The sequence below is a fragment of the Carlito syrichta genome, unplaced genomic scaffold (genome assembly GCF_000164805.1).
Source record: "Carlito syrichta isolate Samal-C Ts95f unplaced genomic scaffold, Tarsius_syrichta-2.0.1 Scaffold301617, whole genome shotgun sequence".
NCBI lineage: Eukaryota > Metazoa > Chordata > Mammalia > Primates > Tarsiidae > Carlito > Carlito syrichta.
Genome location: NW_007245713.1, coordinates 204,289 through 227,402, shown reverse-complemented (window position 1 = coordinate 227,402; position 23,114 = coordinate 204,289). Strand labels below are relative to the sequence as shown.

The window sequence follows — 23,114 nt, the reverse complement described above, 5'->3', positions numbered from 1 at the left end:
ACTGGTACTCTCCTACAAGAACTTTTTTCTTCTTTCCTAAGTTAAAATAAACCAATTATAAACCTCGATTCACTTTTTTACCACTTCATACACAAACAAAAATACCAGAGAAAAACAAACCAGCCCCCTCCCCAATCTGATCATGGAAAAATCTTTAACAAAAAACTCCATTAACACACACAGACACACAGGAAGCTACTCATGCAGTTCTCGACTGTTCCTTGCTCTGATTCAGCAGAAAGACTAGAAGACTATAAAATTCAACATGGAAAAAGCACAGTGGGAGACCCTTTTCAAATATGACCATGAGTCATCTCTGTGCAATATTTGCCTTGGCAGGTACAACAGTGACTGAGGGGACCAGAAGTCGGGGCAATGGATGAGGGGAACCAGCAGGCCCGGTTCTGTTCTGACTCTCCCAGGGCTACTCCCTCTTCTCTCCAGACCTCACTTTCCTGTCAATAGAACAGTGGTGCAAAGTCCACAATCATCTTAAAATCGTTTCCATCTCTCACAATTTGCTATCTCATGGTTCTAATGCTAATCATATCAGAACATTAGTCATTATTTCCAAAAGAGCAAAATTCTGAACAGGTTAAATCTTTGTGGCTTTTTACTTCCAGGTCTGGGTCTCACACAGGTATTGGTACAGTTGCTGCACTTCATTCCTAAAGCTTCATTTTTCAAGAAATCTGATTGAAACAGATAAATTACATATGGCCTATGGGAAAGGAGGACATCGGTTTGCATTTCTGGCTCCATGCCAACTCTTAATATAACTCTGGGGAATGTACTAGTTGCTCCCTAGACCAACTGGAGCGAAAAATAGGAAATAAAACAGAACTCCCCCACATGGCAACTAAGAGAGGATGGTGGCCACAAGGCACCATGCCAGGACTGCACTGAGGGCAAGGAAGGGTCCTCCTGCTGACCAAGCTGACTCCATTCTTCAGGTTAGGTAGGAGAGTGACCGAGAGCAGGTGTGCGGGTTGGCCAGATCTAAGTTTATCCCCATGTTTGTGACCTGACTTCCCCACGCCTCCATTTCCTTATCTGTAAAATTGGGAGTACCTTCCTCAGGAAGCTGTTGGCAGAACTAAAAGTGAGATGAGGCACGCAGGGTGTCGGGCCCCCAGCACTGGATGATGAGTGAGGCCCACAGACATGAATTCCGACTATCGTCTCAGAACTCTCCTGGAACTTTCTGGAAGCAAAGCAACCAGTCCAGTGTCACTTTGCCCTGGCCACGTCCATCATCGCATGGGGGCATCCAGTGTGAGCAACCTTCCACACTTCTGAGTCAGCTTTGGCCATCATCACTCTTGGTTTGTTCCTTTCTGTCTTAAACTGAGTTATTGGCTAACTCAGTCTGTGTAGAGATGGTAACTTCTCCTGTCATAATTATTTGACACCTACCAAGCCAGTCACAGGCACATAATAAATAATCTATTCCAGAATGATGCTGCCAGAGCTGAGGAGGAAGAGGACAGTAACAGCCAGAAATCGGCCACCTATTTGGTCCTAGAAACAGACCTTGATCCAGTCCCTGCATCTGTGTATGGGAGCCAAGCTCTGACTAGGGCCCTGGAAGCCTTGTTGTCTTCTCATCCTCACTCCCAACGACAGGACAGACAGAACCTCCTTTTCCAAAAGTATAGAAAAAAATCAGGCCCAGCGGGTATTACCAAAGACCTCATTTGTTAAAATTAAAATATTTACCCTTCACTTGCACTAGGCGTTCATTTTTTTAAAATGTTAACAAATTGATATGAGTTTGACTTCACTGAGCCCAAAACAGAATCCCATCTATGTTTTTAAAAATCAAAACAAAATCTTAGACTGTTAAAACCGGAAGGGGCTTCTGACAGTATATGAACGAACTCTGTGATTTCACAGAGAGAACTAGTGACTTTCCTTGGGACATAGCTCAGACTGAGAAAGCTCTCCTGACTTCTACTCATCATCCTTCCCACCAGGACATGCCATCCCCGTGGTCTCAGTACATTCTGAATTATACTGGCATACATTTTGGTGTTGGTGTGCACTTAAAACAAGTCAAAAAGTTCCAGAAAGTCAAGTAGGTCTAGTATCCATCAGGGTTGGCTTGCTCTTCTGATGAACTTTATGAACCCCTAGAGACCTGGCATATAACCAGGTGATCTTCCAAGAAATAATCCCAGTGGCTGGGGATAGTACAAAAATCAAGCTGCGCTGGTGACTATTGGAATTTTACAAAAATTCAACCAGAAAGAGTTATAAAAACCCACATAAGTGAACCCATGGGCAAATTACTGGAACACATGCATACCTCCTTACTGGCTTCCTCGGTATCGTGTCTGCCCCATTCAGGGTGACCACTACGTCCCCTTCAGCAGGGGATTCAGTGTTAAGTACTGAAAAGTGGCTGGGCCTTACCAGAAGTACAGGGAGACCCCTCACACCTGTCTCCCAATGTCACCCACAGGCACCAGTCCCCTTCTGCAGAAATAAGTATGTGGAGAAGTTATAAAGTCTTTTCCCTGACATATTCCAGAGAACTTTAGAGCTTTGCTGTGGGGAAGATACACACACACACACACACACACACACACACACACACACACACATACATACATACACGCACCCACAAACACACAAATTTGAAAACTATTTTCAGGGCATATGGGTGAAACCAGGCATCAGAACAAGCCTGTTATCTGTAACAGGATGCTGACTAGCACTGCAGTTTGCCTGATGAAAGTCTGGAGAAGCTCAGGTCTGTGTTTTGCAATCTATTCCAAGTACTGTGAGCTCCAGAGTAGACCCTTTGGTTTAGAGTGTGGTGCACTGAGATGGGGCCCTGGGTGCCACTGGGGGTGAGGAGATGGTGCCAGACAGTGGCCCTGCACAGCCTGGACCGTAACGAGAATTTTCAATGCGTTTGCATTATCTGGAGGTGTGGTCACATTATTTCTCTGTGAGATCTTGCACTGTGCCTGGAAACCATCATGAGCAATGTCACACAAAATAAATCAGGGGACAACATTATTTCTCAGGCCAGAACAACTAATAGCATTTTTACCGATGTGTAGAAATTTCTCCATCTACTCTTACTCTGCAGGACAACGTACTTCTCAACCAAATCTGCCTGGCTTGTGAATTCAGAGGCAAATCAACATGAGTGCATGCACACACACAGTGAATAAGTCTATGCGTGGGTTTCCAAACAGCAGCCTCAAAATTATGTTCATCATTAACAGGCATTTCAAAATCTCAGACCAACTTCCTTCAGCGATGGAGGCTAATGAGGTCAAAGACTCTGGAAGAGATGTCAGAAACGTTTGATTCTCATCATCAGGCGATAAGGGGTCGAGTTTCTTTTTCACACTGTGCTTAGTTATTTGATCTGTAAAATGAGCTGTAGGACAATATCATCTCTAAGATCCACTTACCTCTGACCTGCTATAATTACAGGAAAGCAGAAACACCCACAAGCTGTCTGGTTTTACTACCAGCAACTAGGGGGTTTCCTTTGCATTCCCCCAGCTCTGCAAGCAGAGAAGGGACAAGAAGTACTGTGAGGCCCCATCTACCACCACCAGGAGGGCAACCAGGAGTCCAGCAGCCTGCCCAGGAGAACTGATATCACATGCCCTCCAGGCAGAATGCCCCAGGGAGTAGGATGCAGCACAGCACTGTAGGGGCCTCAGGCAGTCACAGGAGACCCCAGGTCCACTCGTCACAGCAGCCCAAAGGGAAGGCTTGCCACATGTCACACTGAGCTCCGAGCTCCCTGGGACTCCTTCTGGCACCTGTCACATCAGCAGACTGGTTCACAGATGTCCTGGGCCTCAGAGCCTCACTCCTCTGCTCTTCTCCACAGAACAGGCTTTCTTGCACACTCAGGGATTTCTTTAGCACTTTCTTCCATGATCCAGCAGCCTTAAAGCATCCCATTCTTTCCTTTCAAAGGAAGGGGCAGGGGGTGAGGTTGGACCGCTGAGCACTGGCAGAGTCGTGGCTGCCTTCCTAGGGGACAGGGGATCTGACACCAAGATTCTGCATTTTCATCTTATTTTCATGACAAGCATGAGCAACACCAAAATGTAACATGTCTGTCAAGTCCAAAAGGATCCTAGACAGCCCCTGAAGGCATGTGCACATGCCAGTAGTGACACATTAAGACAACACAGGGTAAGAGCCTCTCATTGCTGTAAAGAAGCCAATCTCTTCTTAGAGAATGTAGGTCAAGGCCAGACCAAGGTTTCCATGTCTCAAGCAAGAATTAAGCCCAGACAATAACTATTTCTGTATGCCCAGTGACTCGGGCGACACAGCAACCACACAAGGGCTTTCACCCCACATGATGCCAGCAGTGTCAGGGTCCTTTCTCAGGGACCCTAGGTATTTCAGGCAACAAAAGACAAACCCCACTCAAAGTTTCCTGAAAATTTGCTGCTTTCTGAGATCTGCTGCTTCCTCTGCCTGCAGATCACAGAAAATTAATAGAGAAGCCACAAGAATCCTTAAAAAGTCACAAAGCCCAAGCCCCCATTCAGGAGAGTTGGCCAAGGAGGGGTATTTTCTCTTCTGGGAACAGTAACCATTCATGTCCTTCTGGTAGCCTACCCAGAGCTCCATTCTTAAGTCAGTCTTTTTCTTCTTCTTCTTCTTCTTTTTTTTTTTTTTTTTTGAGTATAAGTCTCATTCTGTTGTCCAGATTGGAGTGCAATGGCATGCTCACAGCCATTGCAGCCTCGACCTCCTGGGCTCAGGTGATCTTCTGCCTCAGCCTTCCAAGTAGCTGGAACTACAGGCATACGCCACCATGCCAACTAAATTTTGTATTTATTTATTGTAGAGATGAGGTCTCGTCAAGTTGCCCAGGCTGATCTCAAACCCTCGGACTCAGGCAATCCTCTTGTCTCTGCCTCCTAAAGTGTTGGGATTACAAACATGAGCCACCATGCCCAGCTCCTAAGTAGTCTTTACAGACATTTTTTTCCTTGGTCCATGACAATATTTCCAGCTTAGCAGAAACTCATTCTTGCAGAGGTCTTCAACAATTTCATCAAGTCCAGCCTCCCGTTCATAAACACCTCATAAACACGAAAGCTAAATAAGTCAGCCCATCTCTGCCCTTAACTCACTGTCCAACCTCAGGCAAGTTCCTCCCACCTCTACCCCTTCTCTCACACAGTGTACTGAGTGATGAGGGGCTTCCATCTGACAGTCTCTCCATTCCTTTCCACCTTTAGGCCTTTGGATGAGTGAAAAACTCTAAAGTAACCCTCAGTCAGACCGTCTGTGGGTCATTCCAGTCCACTGCCCATACCCTCTGAGATCAGCATTCTCACAAGGGGGCAAAGGCCACTTCAAATGAGTCAGTGCAAGGTGTCTCCTCTGCTCCCTTAGCAGTTGGTTTCATGTCCCTGCAGGCTGAGTCTTCTCAAACAGATTCTTCCGCCAGAGTTGTGTGATCAGGTCTGATCTTGGTGGTAGAACTAGGTTGACTGTACCAGTGTGCACAGTCTAAGCTTTGTGCTGCCGCTGAACCACAGCCATGACTTGGGCAGAGCAGGGCAGGGAGCCATCTGCTTATGTCTCCACCTGCCTAGGGATGGATCCGACAGCTACTGCAGGGATTCTGATGAGGGGTATGCCTACCATTATTATAGGACATAACTGGAAACATAACCTTCCTACATGAGCCCTTTCTCACTTACAAAGGAAAGCACCCCCAAATCTTTGATCTCAGAAGTTTATTTTTAATCTCATTCTTTGAAGCCGCCACTACAAGCTTTAGCACAGTCCTGGGCAAACCAGCCAGAGACTGGAAGACCAACAAGTCATTTGAAATATGAAACCTGGGTTGGAGGGTAAGGGGTAGAAATCAATTAAATAACATTATTGGAATTTCTAAACAGTTTAAATTTAAAAACATCATTTAGGGAGAAGTATTTTAAAAGCCTGTCTTCCAGTCTAAGAATATTCATGCTGAATCAAATAAATTTTTTGAGTTGGTTCAGCTGCTTCTTTATAAGGTACAGTTCAAACAAAAAGGAAACTGCAAAGCTGTCTTCTTGGTGAAAGCACACATTCTGGGTAAAGAAAAGAAGACAACATGACCAAGTTTCAAAGAAATCAAGCAACAAAAATATAGGCATCTTCCAAACACACCACACGGCACATGCATTTCACACAATGCCTACATGTAGGAAAAGGTATCAGAGATCTTTGGGAGACAGTCTTCTGAAAAGAAACCTCAGACACAATCATTTACCGTGATCTTTAGCCCTGCGTTGGCGAAAGCAGCAAAACTTCCTTTTCTTCTTATCCTCTTTTAGCAAGTCAGCCACTGTGACCCCTTCGGGTTGAACACAGGCAATTGTGTTAATATGCAGTAGAGGGCAGCAAGCACAACCAAACGAGGGGCTGAGGAAGGCCGGCTGCAGGACCAGATGCAGCCAGAGCAGGGAGCCAGAGGCGGCCTCACCATAAGGGACTCTGCCTTCAGATACATACCCCTGAATTGGTCCTCCTCCAGCGGGGAATCTAGCTCAGGGTCTGAATGGTAGAGGGAAGTGCGCTTTCTGTAGCTATCACTCACAACCCCCATCATTCAAAACCTGTTCTAAATCAGCAACCAGTTGACCCACACTAGGCAAAGGTTTCCAGTGTTTGGTCTCCCATCTAAGGAGGGTGTTAGGGAAAAGGTGCTTCGAGGGAGTCAGGAGTCCTGGGTTCTGACTGGGTGTGGTCCCAGTTAGCATTGCCATATGGGGCAGGACAGGTGGGAGTTGAAAAGGCAGGTGTCATCACAGCAGCCCCATTCCTGGGCTGGATGACTGCAGACAGGTGCCTAATTTTGTAAAGACTTAGTTTTCTCACCTGTCAGTAGTAGTTGTACCTGTACTTCATAAGGTCATTGTAGAAGGTAACAGTAAATAAGGTATATAAGCAATGTGCTCAGCCTTGGCAAGGCATGGTCAGCCATTATGATTAACATCACTACTGCAACTCTGCCATGACACAAGAAAAGCGATTCTAGGATCTCCAAGTCCTTCTAACGCCATGATTCCATGATTGCTCCAAGCCAGCTAGTCTTTGGGATAAAGGCCACATGCTCCAGGGAAGTGCAGTGCGTGGGGTGACAGAGAGAATGCTGGGGTCAGCAAGGGTGCAGGGGCATGGCACTGGCACACACATTTCTAAAATTGGCATCCTTTCTGACACAGCAAACTCCTTTCTTGTAACCTCACCCACAAGAATGTGAACATGAGTATGCACACACAGGAGCACGCATTTGTGGGGATCATTGGTGGTTAATGTGCAGACTGTGGTACAGTGTGGGTTGAAATCTCAGCTTTGCCATGTAACAGTCACGTGGCCACTGAAAGCTACTTAACTTCTTTGTGCTTTAAGTTTCCTCGTCTATCAAGTTCCTGTCTCATAGAGTTGTGTGAAAAATAACAAATTCATGCACCCACAGCGCTCAGAAAGCACCTGAAAAGAGCTAGTTATTATACTATGTTCTTTCATTCAACAAATAATTGACTGCTCATATGTGTGACAGGCACTGTGCTTGGAGCCAGCCATACAACGGAGAGCAGAAGCAGATACTGTTCCTGACCCCATGAAGTCACAGTCTTGTAGCAGAGAGACATTAATCAGACCTTCACACAAATAAGTGCAACATGGCAGCTCTGACAACTGCTGTCAAGTAGAGGACCATATACTCTAAAGTACAGAGTCCACTGAAGTGGTTTTCATATTGGCAATTTGTGGAAAATAGCTAAAATTATACTTTAAAAATATGTCTATGGCATAAAGATCAATGAAAAATATCTGTGCTGAGCATCTTATGGTGGAACCTACATGCATGCTGTCTATGCAAAATCATATGTTCTTCTGTGCATAAAGTGAGATCTGAAAGAACAGGCCCCAACTGCTATGTCTGGCTTCTTCTTAGGAGAAGAGTGAATTTTATTTCTTACTTTACATACCTTGATATTAAGTGACTTCTTTACAGTGGGTTAATATTGCTTCTGTGATTCAAATATATTAAAAACAAATAAACAAACAAAAACAACCCTGACTTGGGACTCTGCAGAGCTAACTGGAGTGTCCACTCCTCTTTACCTACATGGTGGGGCAAGGATCCCTAAGTCCATCTCTCACTAGCTCTTATGAGGCTTAAGTGAAGGTGCCTTTAGAAATTGCGACTACTTTCTACCACCCCAGTGGAGAGAGTTTGCCTGGGCCAGACGACTACTCCCAGTGCCACCCCAGTGAAGACTGTCCAGCCATTGTCCCCTGCACTACCCACTCCCCACCCCCAGTCAGCTTTCCCAGTTCTCCAGAGAGGGCAGTTGACCTAGACACATGTTAACCATATGCCACTCTAACTGCTGCTGTTTGCTTTACAGCTTTTTTTTTTTTTTTTTTTTTTTGACAAACAAGTATTTTCCATTTTGAACTTGTGCCCTGAAGTAGTGTAATTGTGATGGAAACAATTTTACAAGTCAAAATTTCAAAACACAATCTTAAATAGGACCAGAAAATCATCATGCCTTATGTTTGTAAGCAGCCATGCCATCCAGGCTTTCTTGCCACTCCCAAAGCAAACACTGCAATCAGAGACATCGGGTAGCACATACAAAAGGAGTAAACCTGGAGTACCAAGCCCTGGGGTAGCAGAGTCCCAGGGGAGGCACACAGGGCCAGTGTCCACAGCCTTTAGACCTCTGAAGAAGTGGCAGAAGAGAGGCTCTCCTTTGGGTCATTCAGAGCTTCGGATATGCCTTCCCTTACTTTGAGCATCAAATTACCCCACTTAGAGAGATTATTGATCATTAATACTTCCCACAGAAAAACTGCCTGCTGTTCTGGCCAGAATTTTAGAATGAGCTTCCTTTAAAATGATTTCATTATTTTTAATGCTATTTTTTAAAAAAGACTAATCACCGACAATGAGAAGAGTTTAAAATAGAATTTTAGGCTTCCAGATTTTAATGGCCCTAGAAAAACTCCATTGTTAACTCAGAAGCAGCTGCATATGTCTAAAAAAATCACTTTGAGATTTGGCAGGGTTTCTTAAGAAACTTGAATCTCAGCAAAAAGTTAAATAAATTATCCTTGAAATTTTACCAAATGCTCAGGAACTAACTTCCAAAGGATTTTGTCCATTCAAATAATGGTGTAACACCAGCTTTCTAACAGCAAATTTATGAAATTGGCATTTTATATAGTCCATGAATGTACAAAGGCTAAAGCTACCTGTCACAGTTACTAGACAGTTAAGTTAGCAACCTGATGGCCTGTCCCCTTTTTCCAAGTGAATGCCTGAAACAGTGATAGCATCCTGAACTCAGGAGTTCCTAATCCTAGCTTCATGCTAGCACCTCCAGGGAGCTTTAACAAAAAAGAGCCATCCCTGGCTCCCATCCCAGAACTAATCAGTCTTAGAGGGTAGAGTATGGCATCAGGAAGCATTTGAGCTCCCTAGGTGATTATAATGTACAGCCAGCATTGGGCACCGCAGATGCAGGCAGTGACATTTAGCAGATCAGAGAGAAAAGATAATGTGAGCACATCTCCAAGTACTTGATGTGACATCTGTTCTCTGACAACAAGCATGGACAAACTAGAAATGAACTTCCAGAAGCTGTGCTACCCTATCTCAAAATCGATCAAGTCAACAGGTTTGTTTTCCACTGAGAACCGTACAACTTCTGAATAGAAAAATATAGGGCAATGGCCCTAAAAGGACCACCCTAAGGATGGTTAGCAGTCTAGTGAAACTTCAAAAATACTCTGTTTAGGAAAGTCAAATGTCACATGTTCTCCCTTAGAAGTAGAAGCTAAATAATAAGTACACATGGACATAGAGAGTGGAATAATAGACACCGAAGACTCAGAAGGGTGGCAACAGGAAGAAGGATGAGAAATAACTTAATGGATGTGGTGTACATTATTCAAGTGATGGTTACACTAAAAGCCAGACTTCACCACTATGCAATATATCCCTGTATCAAAACTGCACTCATACTCCCAAAATTTATTCCAAAAAAAAAATCTGTTTAGGTCAAGTTTTACTGGTGTCTGGTGACAAGAGCAGTAGCACGTATCACAGCTGTCGACAACACCTATCAGCATAAAACATTCAGTCCTCACAACAGCCCCATGGGCAGATATATCTTTATCCCCCTTCTTGCAGACAAGGAAAGTGGGGCTCAGAGATGATGGGTAATTTGTCTAACACTGAAGTTCAAATTCCAAGTCACAAAACTCAACTACAGCCAATTGCAGGAAAGCAGATATCAAGATGCCGTCCAGCCCAAGCCTTTGTCTCTTATGAGCTCATGGCTAGCTGCTGTTAATAACTCCCTCAACCCTCCTTTGTTCACCTAAATGGAAGCTTGACCATCAGGAAGGGTTTCTTTTCATACTGTCTCTTAATTCCTCAAGGTCTGGAAGGAAACTATCCAACTCATATGCAGGACCCAGGTGAAAATGGCAACCAGTAGAGTTGGCATCCTAAGCCAGTGGAGATATGGCCAGGAGCCCAAGGCACTGCACCATCCCCTTCCCCAGAGGTAATATAGGAGCAGGGCTTTGGTGGAAGGCACGTGGGATGATTTCACATCCCCAGGAGGATGCTAACACTGTAACATTGGCACTGGCAACACCTGCACTTTTACTGCCTGCTAATCAGATGCACAGAGATGGCCTCAGACCTGGCATGTGCAGGTTGTAAATCCATGACTAAGTTTGGTGAGGAGGACCACATGAGCCTCACTGAAACCCCCTCCTCCCATGGTTTTCTGGCTATGATGGGAAGAAAATGGCAGGCAGCCATGGGGGACCGCAGGAAAACCTCAACAGTACTGGCTTCTCCAGAAGGCTGCCAAGGTCTATGCTCAGGAAGGCTCCCCTTCTCCTCATTGGAGGAGGCTTGGGGCTCTCTTCTTAAGTCAGTCAAATCTCATAATGGCTCCCAAAGTCTAAGATTTACACCTTTATATAAAATCCTAATCATCAAGGCTCTAGAAATCTGATGACTTGGGAAGCGCTGTGAGCCTCGCTCTACAGGAAACCCCAGCACCTGGCAAAATTAGATCAATAAAGAACAAGGGTGCACGACAGAAATATTTGCTATTCTGGATCAAACATTAAGCTAGTTAATCATTTTGAGTCACACATCACTGTGCATAGCAGAAACAATACTGCTGATATTCCAAACACACAGTGCAGCTTTATGGGTTTGGAAGCCCTAGTTACAAAGTTAATTCTGGAGACTTATGAGGTTTTTAAAGGGGTGTTGTTTCTTTCCTTGACTATATAACTAAGTCATGCATTTAAGGGTCCTGAGCATTTGTCACTTTCTGTAGATTAATCGTGCCATTTCCTCAGCTTGAAAAGCTCCCGCCCTCACCCTCTGTAGCTAAAGGCTGCTCATCCACAGAGCTTTCCTGGCGTCCCCACCCACTCCAACTTGCCAGTATCATGGCACCCTTCTAAGCTTGCCCAGCAGATGGTTGGGCCAGCTTCTCCATCCTGTCTTATGCTAAGCCATTGCTTCTCTATCTTTCCCTCATGGCAAGTTCTCTGAAAGGTAAAGGCACTGATCTTGTCATTACCTGGTCAGGTTCTTTACAGACAGTGGCAGAACCTAGGAAATGCTGGGCTGAGATAAAATACCCCTTACAGTACACCTTAAATTCAATGAAAATCCTTACTCCTGAAATCACAGGCCATAAAAATAAACTCCACCACAACTGACGTTAACAACACTAGAACATGGATCCCTGACTATTTCTAGAGGAGGAGCAATGAAGAGACGAAAGGCCACTGACCTGTAAGAGGGCCTCACTCAGTTCCCTGGGGGACACAGCTAAACTAGCAGAGAAAGATGCATTCTCTGGCTTATATATACCAAGCTACACAGTGGGCTTAGAAGAAGGGAGGCAGGTGGCTGGCAGACCTCTGAGACAGGTCAGCATCCGAGCCGAAGTTTGCAAGTGAAGAAGAAAGGGTCAGGCAAGCATCCCCCTGCTGTACCTACACAGCCTGCTGCCAGCAATACCGCAGATACAGACGCTCTGTGGAGGCAATGGGGTTCAAGTTGGCTCCATCGCCCAGGGGAAAGCTGTGATGAGGTCATGCAGACGCCCTCTTTACATCTAATTGCAGGCATATCACTGAGCTTGGGACCAAAATGAACATCCATTTATAAGCTCTGACTTCACAATCTCACATTCAACAGCACAGCCAGCTCTAGAAATCCTCCCCACAGTCTTCTGATCCTCAGGTGATAAAGCGTTGTCCCTTCCTGAGTTGGCAAGATGCAGGGAACAGGAGAGGAGGAAGGCCTGATGCCTGCCGGCTCCCTATCAGCATGCAGGTTTGAGCCAGTCACAGGCGTCCCCATAACAGAAAACACTTCCTCTCCACAGCAGCACAGATTCACAGAAGTCCAAGTCAGAAGAAAGGTAAAGACCATCCCTGTCAGGAATCCCCCCTACCATGGGTCCTTCAGCTTCCACACTCCACAACCCACAGAAGAGGCACAGACACACGTTACCCATTCTTCCTGCTGTGGCTCATCCTGACCTTCACACCCTGCACTCCAGTCAGATGCATGACCCACCACTTCCTCTCTGAAACCTGGCCTTTGGCCATCTCCATGCCCCCTCCCGCTATTTCCTTAGGTCAGAATGTTTCTTCTGACATGAACTGTCATACTTGAATCCATCCATCCATCCTCCAAGGCTTAGGTAAAATGGCCCCCAGTCATGCCCTAGATCCCTCCTCTCAGGCCCTGAGGTACATGTCTGCCTCCTCATGCACCCTATAGCTCTGCTTCCATGGGCAGCATTTATTTGTGAGCCAACCTGCCTCTCCCTAGAAGGAGCAAACCTCGTACTCTCCATCTTGGGGTTTCTCTGGTATCCAGCACCAGGCCTTGCTGAGTGCAGGACATCTGAGTGCCTCTGCTCAAGCAGGGACTTGCCCAGCCATTGTCTATAAGGGAGGGCTGGCTTCAGAGCCCCAGGCCTCTCGATGGACATATGCCCTTGAAATATGTCCTCAACCCTCACTATCAGCTATTCTAGATTTAAAACAAATCACAAACATCTAGTCAAATGCACTGCTGGATTTCAATTTCCACTTTTACCTGAGGCACAGATGGCCCTGGGAAGAAAAAGAACATGGCTGTGGGAAAAGTATATGGTAAGAGACATCGTGGTTGACAACGGCAATTAATTCCAGTGATTGACTGAGTTATCAGGCCTTGCCTCCTGCAGAAGGTGCTCCAGGGTGCCCAGTCACGGTGTGAGGTGTCAGGCAGAGGGCTGCACAGCAGCCATCACTGACTCAAGTGATTCCTTAACAACTGCCTAGAATGGTGAGCTGTTTTTTTTCCAGGACTTTGTACGGACAGCACAGGTAGAAACCACTTCAGGCAGCACAAGAGTAAGAGTCAAGAGGAACCTTGCTCTTCAAATTCTCGTCCAATAACACTATTCACTCTGAGGTGAGGGAAACCACAACTTCCTCTCCTGTGGCGCAAGATGAATATGTCTCACCACCCCACACAGACACAGGCTTACTGAATTCCTGAGGCCGACAGTGAGTCTGTATGATCCTCCTCAACTATAAAGTCGCCTTACTAAACACAAACCTAAACCCCAAACCTCAGGCAGAAATCCAGAGTCAGCATCAATGCACTTGCTCTCTGTGATGTGTGCCGGCAGAAGGAAACAGATGGCTGGGAGATCAGCCCACTCACAGACAGGGTCAGAGGCAAGGACTGCCTGCTGCCAGGTGTCTGACCTGCACTCTAGGTCTGTCTAGTCAGGGGCAGGAAGGGCACTACGTACTATTTCGTTTGCCTTCCTCTCCTCCTTCTTCCTCATTCTCAGGATCGATGTCTTCTGCTTGGGTAATCCAATCCAAGTAGCCCTTTAGATCCTCTTCCAGCTGCTGCTTCTCCCGGAGCTTCTGGAAATCTCCTCGTGCTTTAGCCTTCTCTCTTTCCTTTGAAAATTCTCTGAGGGAGGCAAAGACAACAAGTACATGTCAGGACACCCTCGGGGACCTACATCACGAGCCACCCCCCTGCTGCACAACAGTCTTGTGGCAGGACACACAGCACTGAGTACAGCCACATTAGCACAGCAATGGGAGCCACACAAGTGTACAGGACATAAGACAGTGTCTTCCTAAGCAAGATCGTGGGTGTCAGAGTCACAGAGACCACACCAACACACATGCACTGTTTCTTAGAAAATGAACTCCCTTCAGGATGACAGTGATCCCAAGGAGCCTAGGCCGAAAACATGGCCAGCCTCTGACATCCCCCAACCGGAGGCCTGAACTCAGAGACGTTCTACCTTCCCCAGAGCCTCCTCAGACACCTGGCATCGCACGTCAAAGAGAAGGGACCCAAGTGGGCCAGGCTGTGGTCAAAGAGAGAACCAAGTTTAGAGCTCCGTCAACACTTTTGGACAAAACTTTGCATTCATATTGTGTTCTGACCCCTTGGTCCAAACCAAGAGCTCTGAGTCTTCACCAGTGCCCACATGAGGCTCCTCTCCCCACCACCTGCAGGTTTAGGCCAGAACAGTGGATGGGGTCGGGGCAGACGCACCTCATAGCCCAGTTCACCCTTCCCAGATGGGAACTTGAGCACTGATGAAGCACTACTACTTTTCTTAACCCTTGCTACTAGTCATAATTTTTTTTTCCCCAAAAGTCTCCCCTACAGGAGGGGAAGAGGCAGTATGATTTATTGCCCATTTATGGGAACACCTGCCCTGGAAAGGCTTTGGCAGAGTGTAAATGTTCCCAACTGTTGGCTGTTTACTCTACCTTCCACCATGTGTGCAATCCTATATCTATGCATATATACAAAACCCACATTCGCTCAGGCAAGTCTGAGAGTCAAGTGGACGATTACACAAATTTTATATACGAGGAACCATCTGCATTTCCAACCGTGAATTGTTATAGGAGCCAAGATATGCAAGTAATGGATTTAGTAAGTACAATTAAAAAGCTGCTAAGAAAGCAGGTGAGGTTGTAGCAATGCAGCTTCTGCACACAGACCCTGAGATTCTGACATAGGTTACCTCAGTCTTCCTTCTTGCCTTCCTTCCAACTCAAAGCCAGTGTATCTCCCTTTCAGGGACCCACCTCATTAACCCAACCCCACTGACATGAAAAAATGACCTGCTTTCATAAAGCTCACCTCCTATTCACTCCCCTCCCTCAACTCTAGGCTGTCAAAGGGCCAAATAGATACTTGAACACCCAATGATGTCAACACTTCAAATAGGAAAGTGGAATCTTCGCCAAGGTGCTAGGCTATCTCACTCATTGCTCCTAAATCACCCCACTTTTTGGACTCCTAGTACCTATCCTTGGCTCTATTAACACTGGTCCACCTCCATCCCACCCCTGGGAAGTGAGGAGGGAGGTAAGGCATTGTGGTGTCCTGGGTACAGCCCACAGGGGACCTGATCCCAGAGATTTGGAGAGTGAACAGACGTTGACTTGGGACCAGACACATGCTCTGACCTCCCAGCCCAAAGTACTCCTCTCGAGGAGAACGCTTCCTGTCTCAAAACAGAAGGGACTCTGGGCATAGTGTCTTGCTGCTCACACATGCCATGCCCTGAGAATGATTTGGGGTTTCCAGACTGCCTGGGCTTCCTGATATATAGGAATTCACCAAATAACTCTGAACTCTGAAAAAGTCACATGCAATCCAAAATCACATCCCTGAGCAACAATATGAGTGCTTGGAGTATCATACAGTCACAAGAAAATGAATTACATAAGCTGCTTTCATGTAAGATGCATTGTAAAGAACAAAGTGGATCTTCAATTCTATTATTTACCCAAAAAGATCCTAGTACAAATTTTTTTGCATGTTTTGATTCTGAACTTAGCATGCAAAATTTCAATGATTACATATAAACAGGACATTCTTATTTTGGATTCTTATTATCTGAGTTCTTGAAAAAAATTTACCAAGATAGTAAAACAGCCTGAAAAGCTTAAGAACTTTATAAAACAAAATTTTGCTTTAATAACATATTTTATACATCTTTAACATTAGGGATATATAAATCCCTCTAGCAAACTGTATCACTTGTGCACATTTTTGACTGTTGAGACAGTTAAATAAGCAAAACTCTATTATGACCAAAATTCCTCAGGATAAAAGACTCTGCCAAGTCCTGGTTTATGGCAGGGTTTATGATGACTTTAAAGAATAGTCACCATTACAAAAGTACAAATTACAAAGTTGTTAATACAGACCCTCTGAACTGCTTCTAGACGGTTCTGAATAGCCTAATATTTAGCAGGCAGGTATGTACTGATTTGGGCAGAGCTGAGATTTACACAGCATAAATCTCCTGCTGGCTACAGGACAGGGTAGAGGAAGAGTGCAGAAAGGTGGGGTCTGTATGATAAACCCAGGTGCCCCCTTGGCCCTCCTAGACCACTCTGAGCTCCAAGTCTGAAGACCTGGGGTATAATCCCAGGTCAGCCATGTTTTTATCCTAAGCTTCAGTTTCCTCACTTGCAAAACAAATACAATAATACCCGTTATACTATTTCACAGGCATTTAGTAAGATAACCAGTAAAATGACACTTTAAAAAACTCAAAGCAGGTATATGTGAAGTTCAAATGTATAACGGTTGTCAAATCCAGATACAGGAGAGAAACAAAAAAAGGCAAATGGAAGAGCTTCCAACACCAAAGGGAGAAAAATTAGGAATAGCTTTGATAGGGATCTAAGCTGCCATGACCCCATCAGAACTGGGAAACACACAGAAGGACACATGGATGGATCCTAGGGCTCAGAGTGACTGCAATGAGCCAGCAGACCCACTATCAATCAGTTGAAAAGAACGCATTCTCATCACAACTAATCTTCCATTCCAGGAAATCTTACCTCAAGTCCACTGGTTTTTGTAATGACTTCAGTGGATGATGAAAAAGTTACTCCACTGTGCATAAGAATTCATTATATTCAAAGACGCCTATTACTAAGAGATGAAATAAAAGTCACTATTTGCAAAAGTTAACAAAGCTATTGATAGAAACCAATGTGGCTGCTGGATCCACCCTCCTAAGTACCTCAACTTGGCTCCTGGGAGGCAAAAGCAGGGACAGAAGAAGAAGAGGGCAGAGGCTAGGAGGATGAGGATCAAAAACAGGCTAGTCAGTGCAGGAAAGGCCCTAAATACAAAACTAAGGAACTTGACTTGCCTCCTGTAGGCAATGGGAAACCAACAGAAGCTCGACAGGACTTTTATCAGCTTTGCTCATAGGTGTCATATGTGAAGAAGAAATCAAAATAAGGAGAAAGCAGTGGTGAAGAGACCAAGAGGCATTCCGCAAGTACTGGGCTGAACTGAATATCTTAAAAATGTGGTCAAAACAGCTGTCAGGCATGGTGGTTCATGCCTGTAATCCCAGCACTTTGGGAGGCTGAGGCAGAAGGATCTCTAAGGAGTTCAAGACCAGTCTGGGCAACATAGCGAGATCCCATCTGTACAAAAAACAAAATATGAACACAGTTCTCATAAAGTCCCCAACTTTCTTACACTACCATTTGGGAAAGCACCTATGAGGCTTGTCACTGATCCCAAACCATCTCCATGCTATCTATGGTCACTGTTATCTCTGCCCTGTCCATGCCCGCCCCCTGGGCCTGGTACACCAGTGTCATTTTCTCAGCTAACATGGACCTTTCTTCTCAGTGACATATTCCCCTCCACCTCCACCCCCTGGCCATGTGAACATTCTTTGCCCGTCTTTTCAGGGAAAAATGACAGGCTGGGAGTGACAGGAGAGTGATGGAGAAGAGAAACTGGTCTTATGTCTCCGAAGAGCTGCCATGTGAAGGAGAAAGACACTAGCTGTGGGTGCCAGGGAATGGACACAAGTCTTAAGACTGATTTTAGCACAGTACAAGGAAGACATTTCTGTTAGTCCAAGTTCTCCAAAGACAAAATGGGCTACTTGGGAAGCAACAACTTCCCCAGACAGAGACCTTTGGCAGAGATGGAGTAAAGCCTTGGCAGGATCACTAGGGTACAGGATGTTCTAAAGACTTGTTCAGTCTGTCCCCCCAGGCCCACATGACATCCCCTCTACCCCTCTCCAGCTAACACTTGGCAACACACTGCCCTATGCTGAGCTCAACTGTTGCTGTAACTCTAGACTTCCTGTCCTCCTCCATGGTTCTTAAGGGGAAGCAAGAAACCTGACTGTTATGGCTTGGTTCCTTCCTTATTTTCTGCTCCTTTCCCTGGGCAACACTCAGAAACCCTCTTAGACTCTGCAGCCAGGATGTCTAGTGGCATCCACAACCAAGAAGCATCAGGGCTTAATGAGTTCAGAAAGAGTGGCTGCAGGGTGTTGTGACCCTGCAGCAATGGCATGGCCCTTGCCCCTAAACACATACCGCCTCCTAAAAGACCTTTACATGGGAAAGATAAACACAGCAGAACTAGGCAAAGCCTCTGGAACAAGCACAGCTGGAGCCCATGGCGACCTTAAACAGTCCTTCACCAGTGCACAGCCATGGGGAGCAACCTGGGTTTCTTTTCTGCAAGACAGCACTAGTGTATGCCATGTCCCTTTCTCTAATAATAACAGAAATAAGCCTCTCATTTATTTGGATTTTTATTTAGAGTGTCTTTACGTTCACTGTCCCACAGGCTGCTCACAACCTCAGTGCGACACAGGCAACCCAAGGATTTTCATGTCCATTCATTTCATGAAGGCCACCACTGAAGCTCAACAAGGCAACATTGCTGGCCCCACATCATATACCCAGTGAACAGTATGACGGGGATACTAACCAGGCTCCAAACCAAGTGTCCCTTCCATGGGCCTCTTGGCTCAGGGAGAGGAAATTTATAAAGTGGACACTCATTGGTCAAAACCAGAGAGGGAGGGGCAGGGCAGAAAGCACCACACTGCATACCACTGATTTTCCTCCAGAGCCCCAGCTCAGGAATAGAGAAAGGTACCAGCTTCCTTTCTGCTCATCTCTCCACCTGCTGTCTTTCACTCCTCCATTCCAGGAAGAGACTCATGCCTGGCCCCCACCAACCTCCCTCCCAGGAACCCCGATGGAGCCCCCAGGGCCTGGACAGATGCTCGTGCTCTGCAGAGGTGCCCTCAGACACTGACCTTCCCCAGGATTTACAGGCCCTGACATCCTGAGTTCTGTGACTTCTGTTCAGCCAACACTACTGGAGAAGGAACACTTAACCTGCAGTCAGCCATCGCACACAGATGGAAGTGCAAGTCAGAGGGACTGCCACACACACAAGATGACGCACAGTTTGCTCTGGGAAGTTTGACTATTTCTCAAATGTTCCATAATATAATGCACCACTAGAAATCACCTTCATTTAGATAAGGATTTTTTTTTGTTGGGTTGCACTGCTATTTGTTTTAACCAGACCCACATAAAAAATTTTTAGACAAACTAAGCACTTTGATATTTACACACACACTAAAAAAAAAAACAAAACCAAAACAAACAAAACCCACAACAACCTCCAATGATTATTGCCAAGAAAATCACTAGGACTCAGATTTCTAGTAAAATGGGGGAATCAGAAATTCACCAAAAAACAAAGGCCCCATTTATAAAGGCAAAGCAAAGGGGGCTGCTGAAGGAGGAGCCCACGAATTTTTATCAGTGGAGGCCAACCTTCCTTAGACCTAAATTATTTCCCCCACACTGATATAAAGGAAATAGAATGGAAAGAAAAGCAGTCTGGTTCAAAGAATATTTTTATGTTTAAATCTAACATTTTGGAAAGCACATAGGTTCAGTTTCACTTCAAGGAAACTAGGTATTTCTTTGTCTAAAAAAAAAAACCCAACAGTAATGTGTGATGTTTCACACTTTCAAAAATGTTTTAATCAGGGGCACTGGTTCAGTTTAAAGTTCATCAAAATCACTGTCTTTGTTCCAGTTTGCCCTCAACCATGAAAAGCCAGTGACAGTTAAAGGATGCTCTCTTGGCAGAGAACACAGGCCAGGAAGGGGGCAGGGGCTTAGGACTGCAGTGCCCCTCCATAAGACCTGCTCCTTTGCAGGTGACATCGTGGGGAGAAGATAGCTAGCCTGTGACAGCATCCCTCAGTGGCAACTATGAGGAACAGATGTCAAGAAGTGCGTGGGAGCTACTGGTGGGCAAAAGGGACAAGAAAATGGAGGGCCCTTGTTTCCACAGTAGATATGCTGAGGAAACGTTTGACAATCACTATATTACTCAATAAGCCACATCATGGCTATTCCTTGGGGACTCATTACTGAAATAAACCCCATGGTGAATCCTTCTGTAGAGGGCTCAGTGTCTCCTCATTTTTCCTGTTTGCTCAAGTTTTGGTGTATTATAAGATTTTCTCAAAGTGATTCCTCCCTTTTCATGTCCTTGATGCATTCACTGACATAAAAGACCATGAAGATGCTTGAAATAGAAAGCAGTTTCTATCTTTTGGGAGGATTAACCATTTTCAAAGTAGGTGTTTCCTAGCTGCTTTATTTTGTATTTTTTAGTCTGAGTCTCACTCTATCATCCAGGCTAGAGTATAGCAGCACAATCATGGCTCACCACAGTCTCGACCTCCTGGGCTCAGGTCATCCTTCTACCTCAGCCTCCTCACTAGCTGGGATAATAGGTACACACCATACCCAACTAATTTTTTTTTAGGGTAATAGCTCTTTGTTTTGCCTTCTGTTAATTATTCACATGGAGAATTTTTCAGCTTCTGTGTGGCATTTATAATTTCTTATTTTTAATTTTTAAAATGTGGGGTACAATTCAGGGTTAGGTATCAACAAGAATACCTGCATAATGAACATTTGTATACCAACTAAATTTTTTAAATTTTTGTAGACAAGATCTCGCTATGTTGCCCAGGCTGCACTTGAACTCCTAGGTTTGAGTGATTTTCCTGCCTCAGCCTTCCAAAGTGCTAGGATTACAGGTGTGAGCCACCACACCCGGCCCCTAGCTTGGAATGACTACATTAAATGTTACCTGCCATGAACAGAACATGGGAAATAGCAGCTGAGCTACCTTGTACAGGCCAAACCTCAACAACTATTTACATGTGGCTCTTCCCCTGAGGAGGAGGAGTGGGGACAGAAATGGAGTGAATAAATTCACCATCTATCTGGTCATCTTGTATCTCTTCTGCCGCCTTCTGATCTCTTCCTCCTTGAACTCTGTACTCCAGCCACCTTAAAGTTCACTCACTTCCCCCAAGGCATGGAGCTCTCTTTCAGCTCTACACTGTTCCCTGCCTAACCTCAACTAACCTCAACTGCTCTTCCAGATACCACCCCGCTCAGCTGGTTCAGGAAATAAGGATATTAATGTCCTCAGAGTCCTCCCTGGTTAGAGTCTTACTTTTGTAGAATTTATTACACGGTTCTGCAATTGGTTATTCATATTTTCTTTTCCTTACCAGACTGTAGGCTCTGTGATAAAGGAGGCTGTGGCTGTCTTATCTTTGCATACTGGTTCCTTATCACAAATGCTGGTCATTTGTAGTTGCTCAATACAAATCAGCTAAATAATGAATACTTTTATAATTACAGGTTTTATATTAATGATGATCAGACAAAGATGAGGACTTCTGGACTCTGTATTAGATGCATTTGGCCACAAATGCTCATGTAACTTCTATCACCGAAAACTACACCCATTATAACTATTAAAAAACAAACACAAAGCAGGAGTCCTGTATCAGTCAATTATATATATATGATATATATATGATATATATATAAAGTATCTCAGGCATCTGAGAATGAAATATGCTTTTCTTTCACTACACCGTTTTGTTGTTGTGTTTGTTTTTTTGTCGCCCAGACTGGAGTGCAGTAGCCGCTCCCGGCCACCGCACACTACACCTTTTTGTTTGAAGAGAGAAGAGCTTCTTTCTCTTTGAAGGGTTAGTTCCCATGGCTACCAAAGATATTCCAATGCCTCTGGCAGAAAATTCCTCGCAATGATGAAAATCCATGCAGGTTGCATGCTAAAAGTTACAGACTTCTTGTTTCAATCTGTTTTTATTTAAATATGCATCAAGAGTTTTTCTTTAAAAGCATCACCTACTCTGAATGAAATATATCTCTCAAATAAATGAGCCAAATCAATATCATCACATGTTTTCATGAACGACTTCAACTACTGCTACTTAAGAAGTCACTTAATAAACACACCTTGTAAGACTTGTCATATTCCAGTTTTTAAAGAAAAAATATGCACTCGAGATCTGGCTTGTGAGGGTGGCAGAACCATTAAAGACAAACATATTTGAAGACACCAGCAAACCCAGGGCATGTCCTACTTATATACCAACACAATTTGTTGTATGAAGGGCCTGGTTACACTGCCTGGAATAGGCTGAGGACTGGATTTGCAGTTCAAAGAGCTGCTGGGGGTTCTCACTAGAGGAGCAATGTGGATCCCAAGGAAGTAGCTGAAATTGACCTCCCTGTTGGAGTATCCCCAAAGCAATACCAGTAGGAAATTCAGTCAAAATCCCACTCACTGGTTATTTAAAGGCAAGTCACCTGGTGAGCAGCACTGAGAGGGGCTAGAGCATCCTACCTCTAGGAGGAGTGTCCATTGACAGGCAGGAGGGTGGGAAGTGCCTTCTCTGAGTGCTCAAACTTATCTGATAGGGACGGGGTGGGGGGGCATCCTGTTCCAGAAGGAAGTCCAGGGATTAAGAGAGCCGCCCTCCAGTAACAAGATGCAAAATGACCACGTGAACTAGAATGAGACTTGTTCATAAGCAGATTTAAGAGGGAAAAGAAATGATTTTCTCTGAGACCTCCATATTCCACCGTTCCATTCTGTTTTGGGTAATTAATTTCAGGAAGAGAAAAAACTGACAAAACATGAAGAACAGAGTAGCTCAGGATGTATGCACATAGATGTGGGCTGGGTAAACAGGGGTTCCCCATCACCAGACACTGAGAGAACTTCCAATTGATATGCAAAGCAGTGTAGGCTCTGGAGACAGAGCTGGAGATCTAATTCCTAGCTTTACTACTTACCAGCTCCA

At 45.0% G+C, this 23,114-nt stretch overlaps 1 protein-coding gene across 3 annotated transcripts in view; it reads right to left on the bottom strand.

Moving 5' to 3' along the window:
• Nucleotides 1–23,114, bottom strand: part of CACNA1D (calcium voltage-gated channel subunit alpha1 D) — a 160,261-nt gene that overhangs the window by 93,994 nt on the left and 43,153 nt on the right. For all 3 annotated transcript variants that reach the window (XM_008054924.2, XM_008054925.2, XM_008054923.2), the window contains exon 6: nt 13,866–14,035. In XM_008054924.2, coding sequence (XP_008053115.1) covers nt 13,866–14,035 — 170 coding nt within the window. The remainder of the gene's footprint in view (nt 1–13,865; nt 14,036–23,114) is intronic.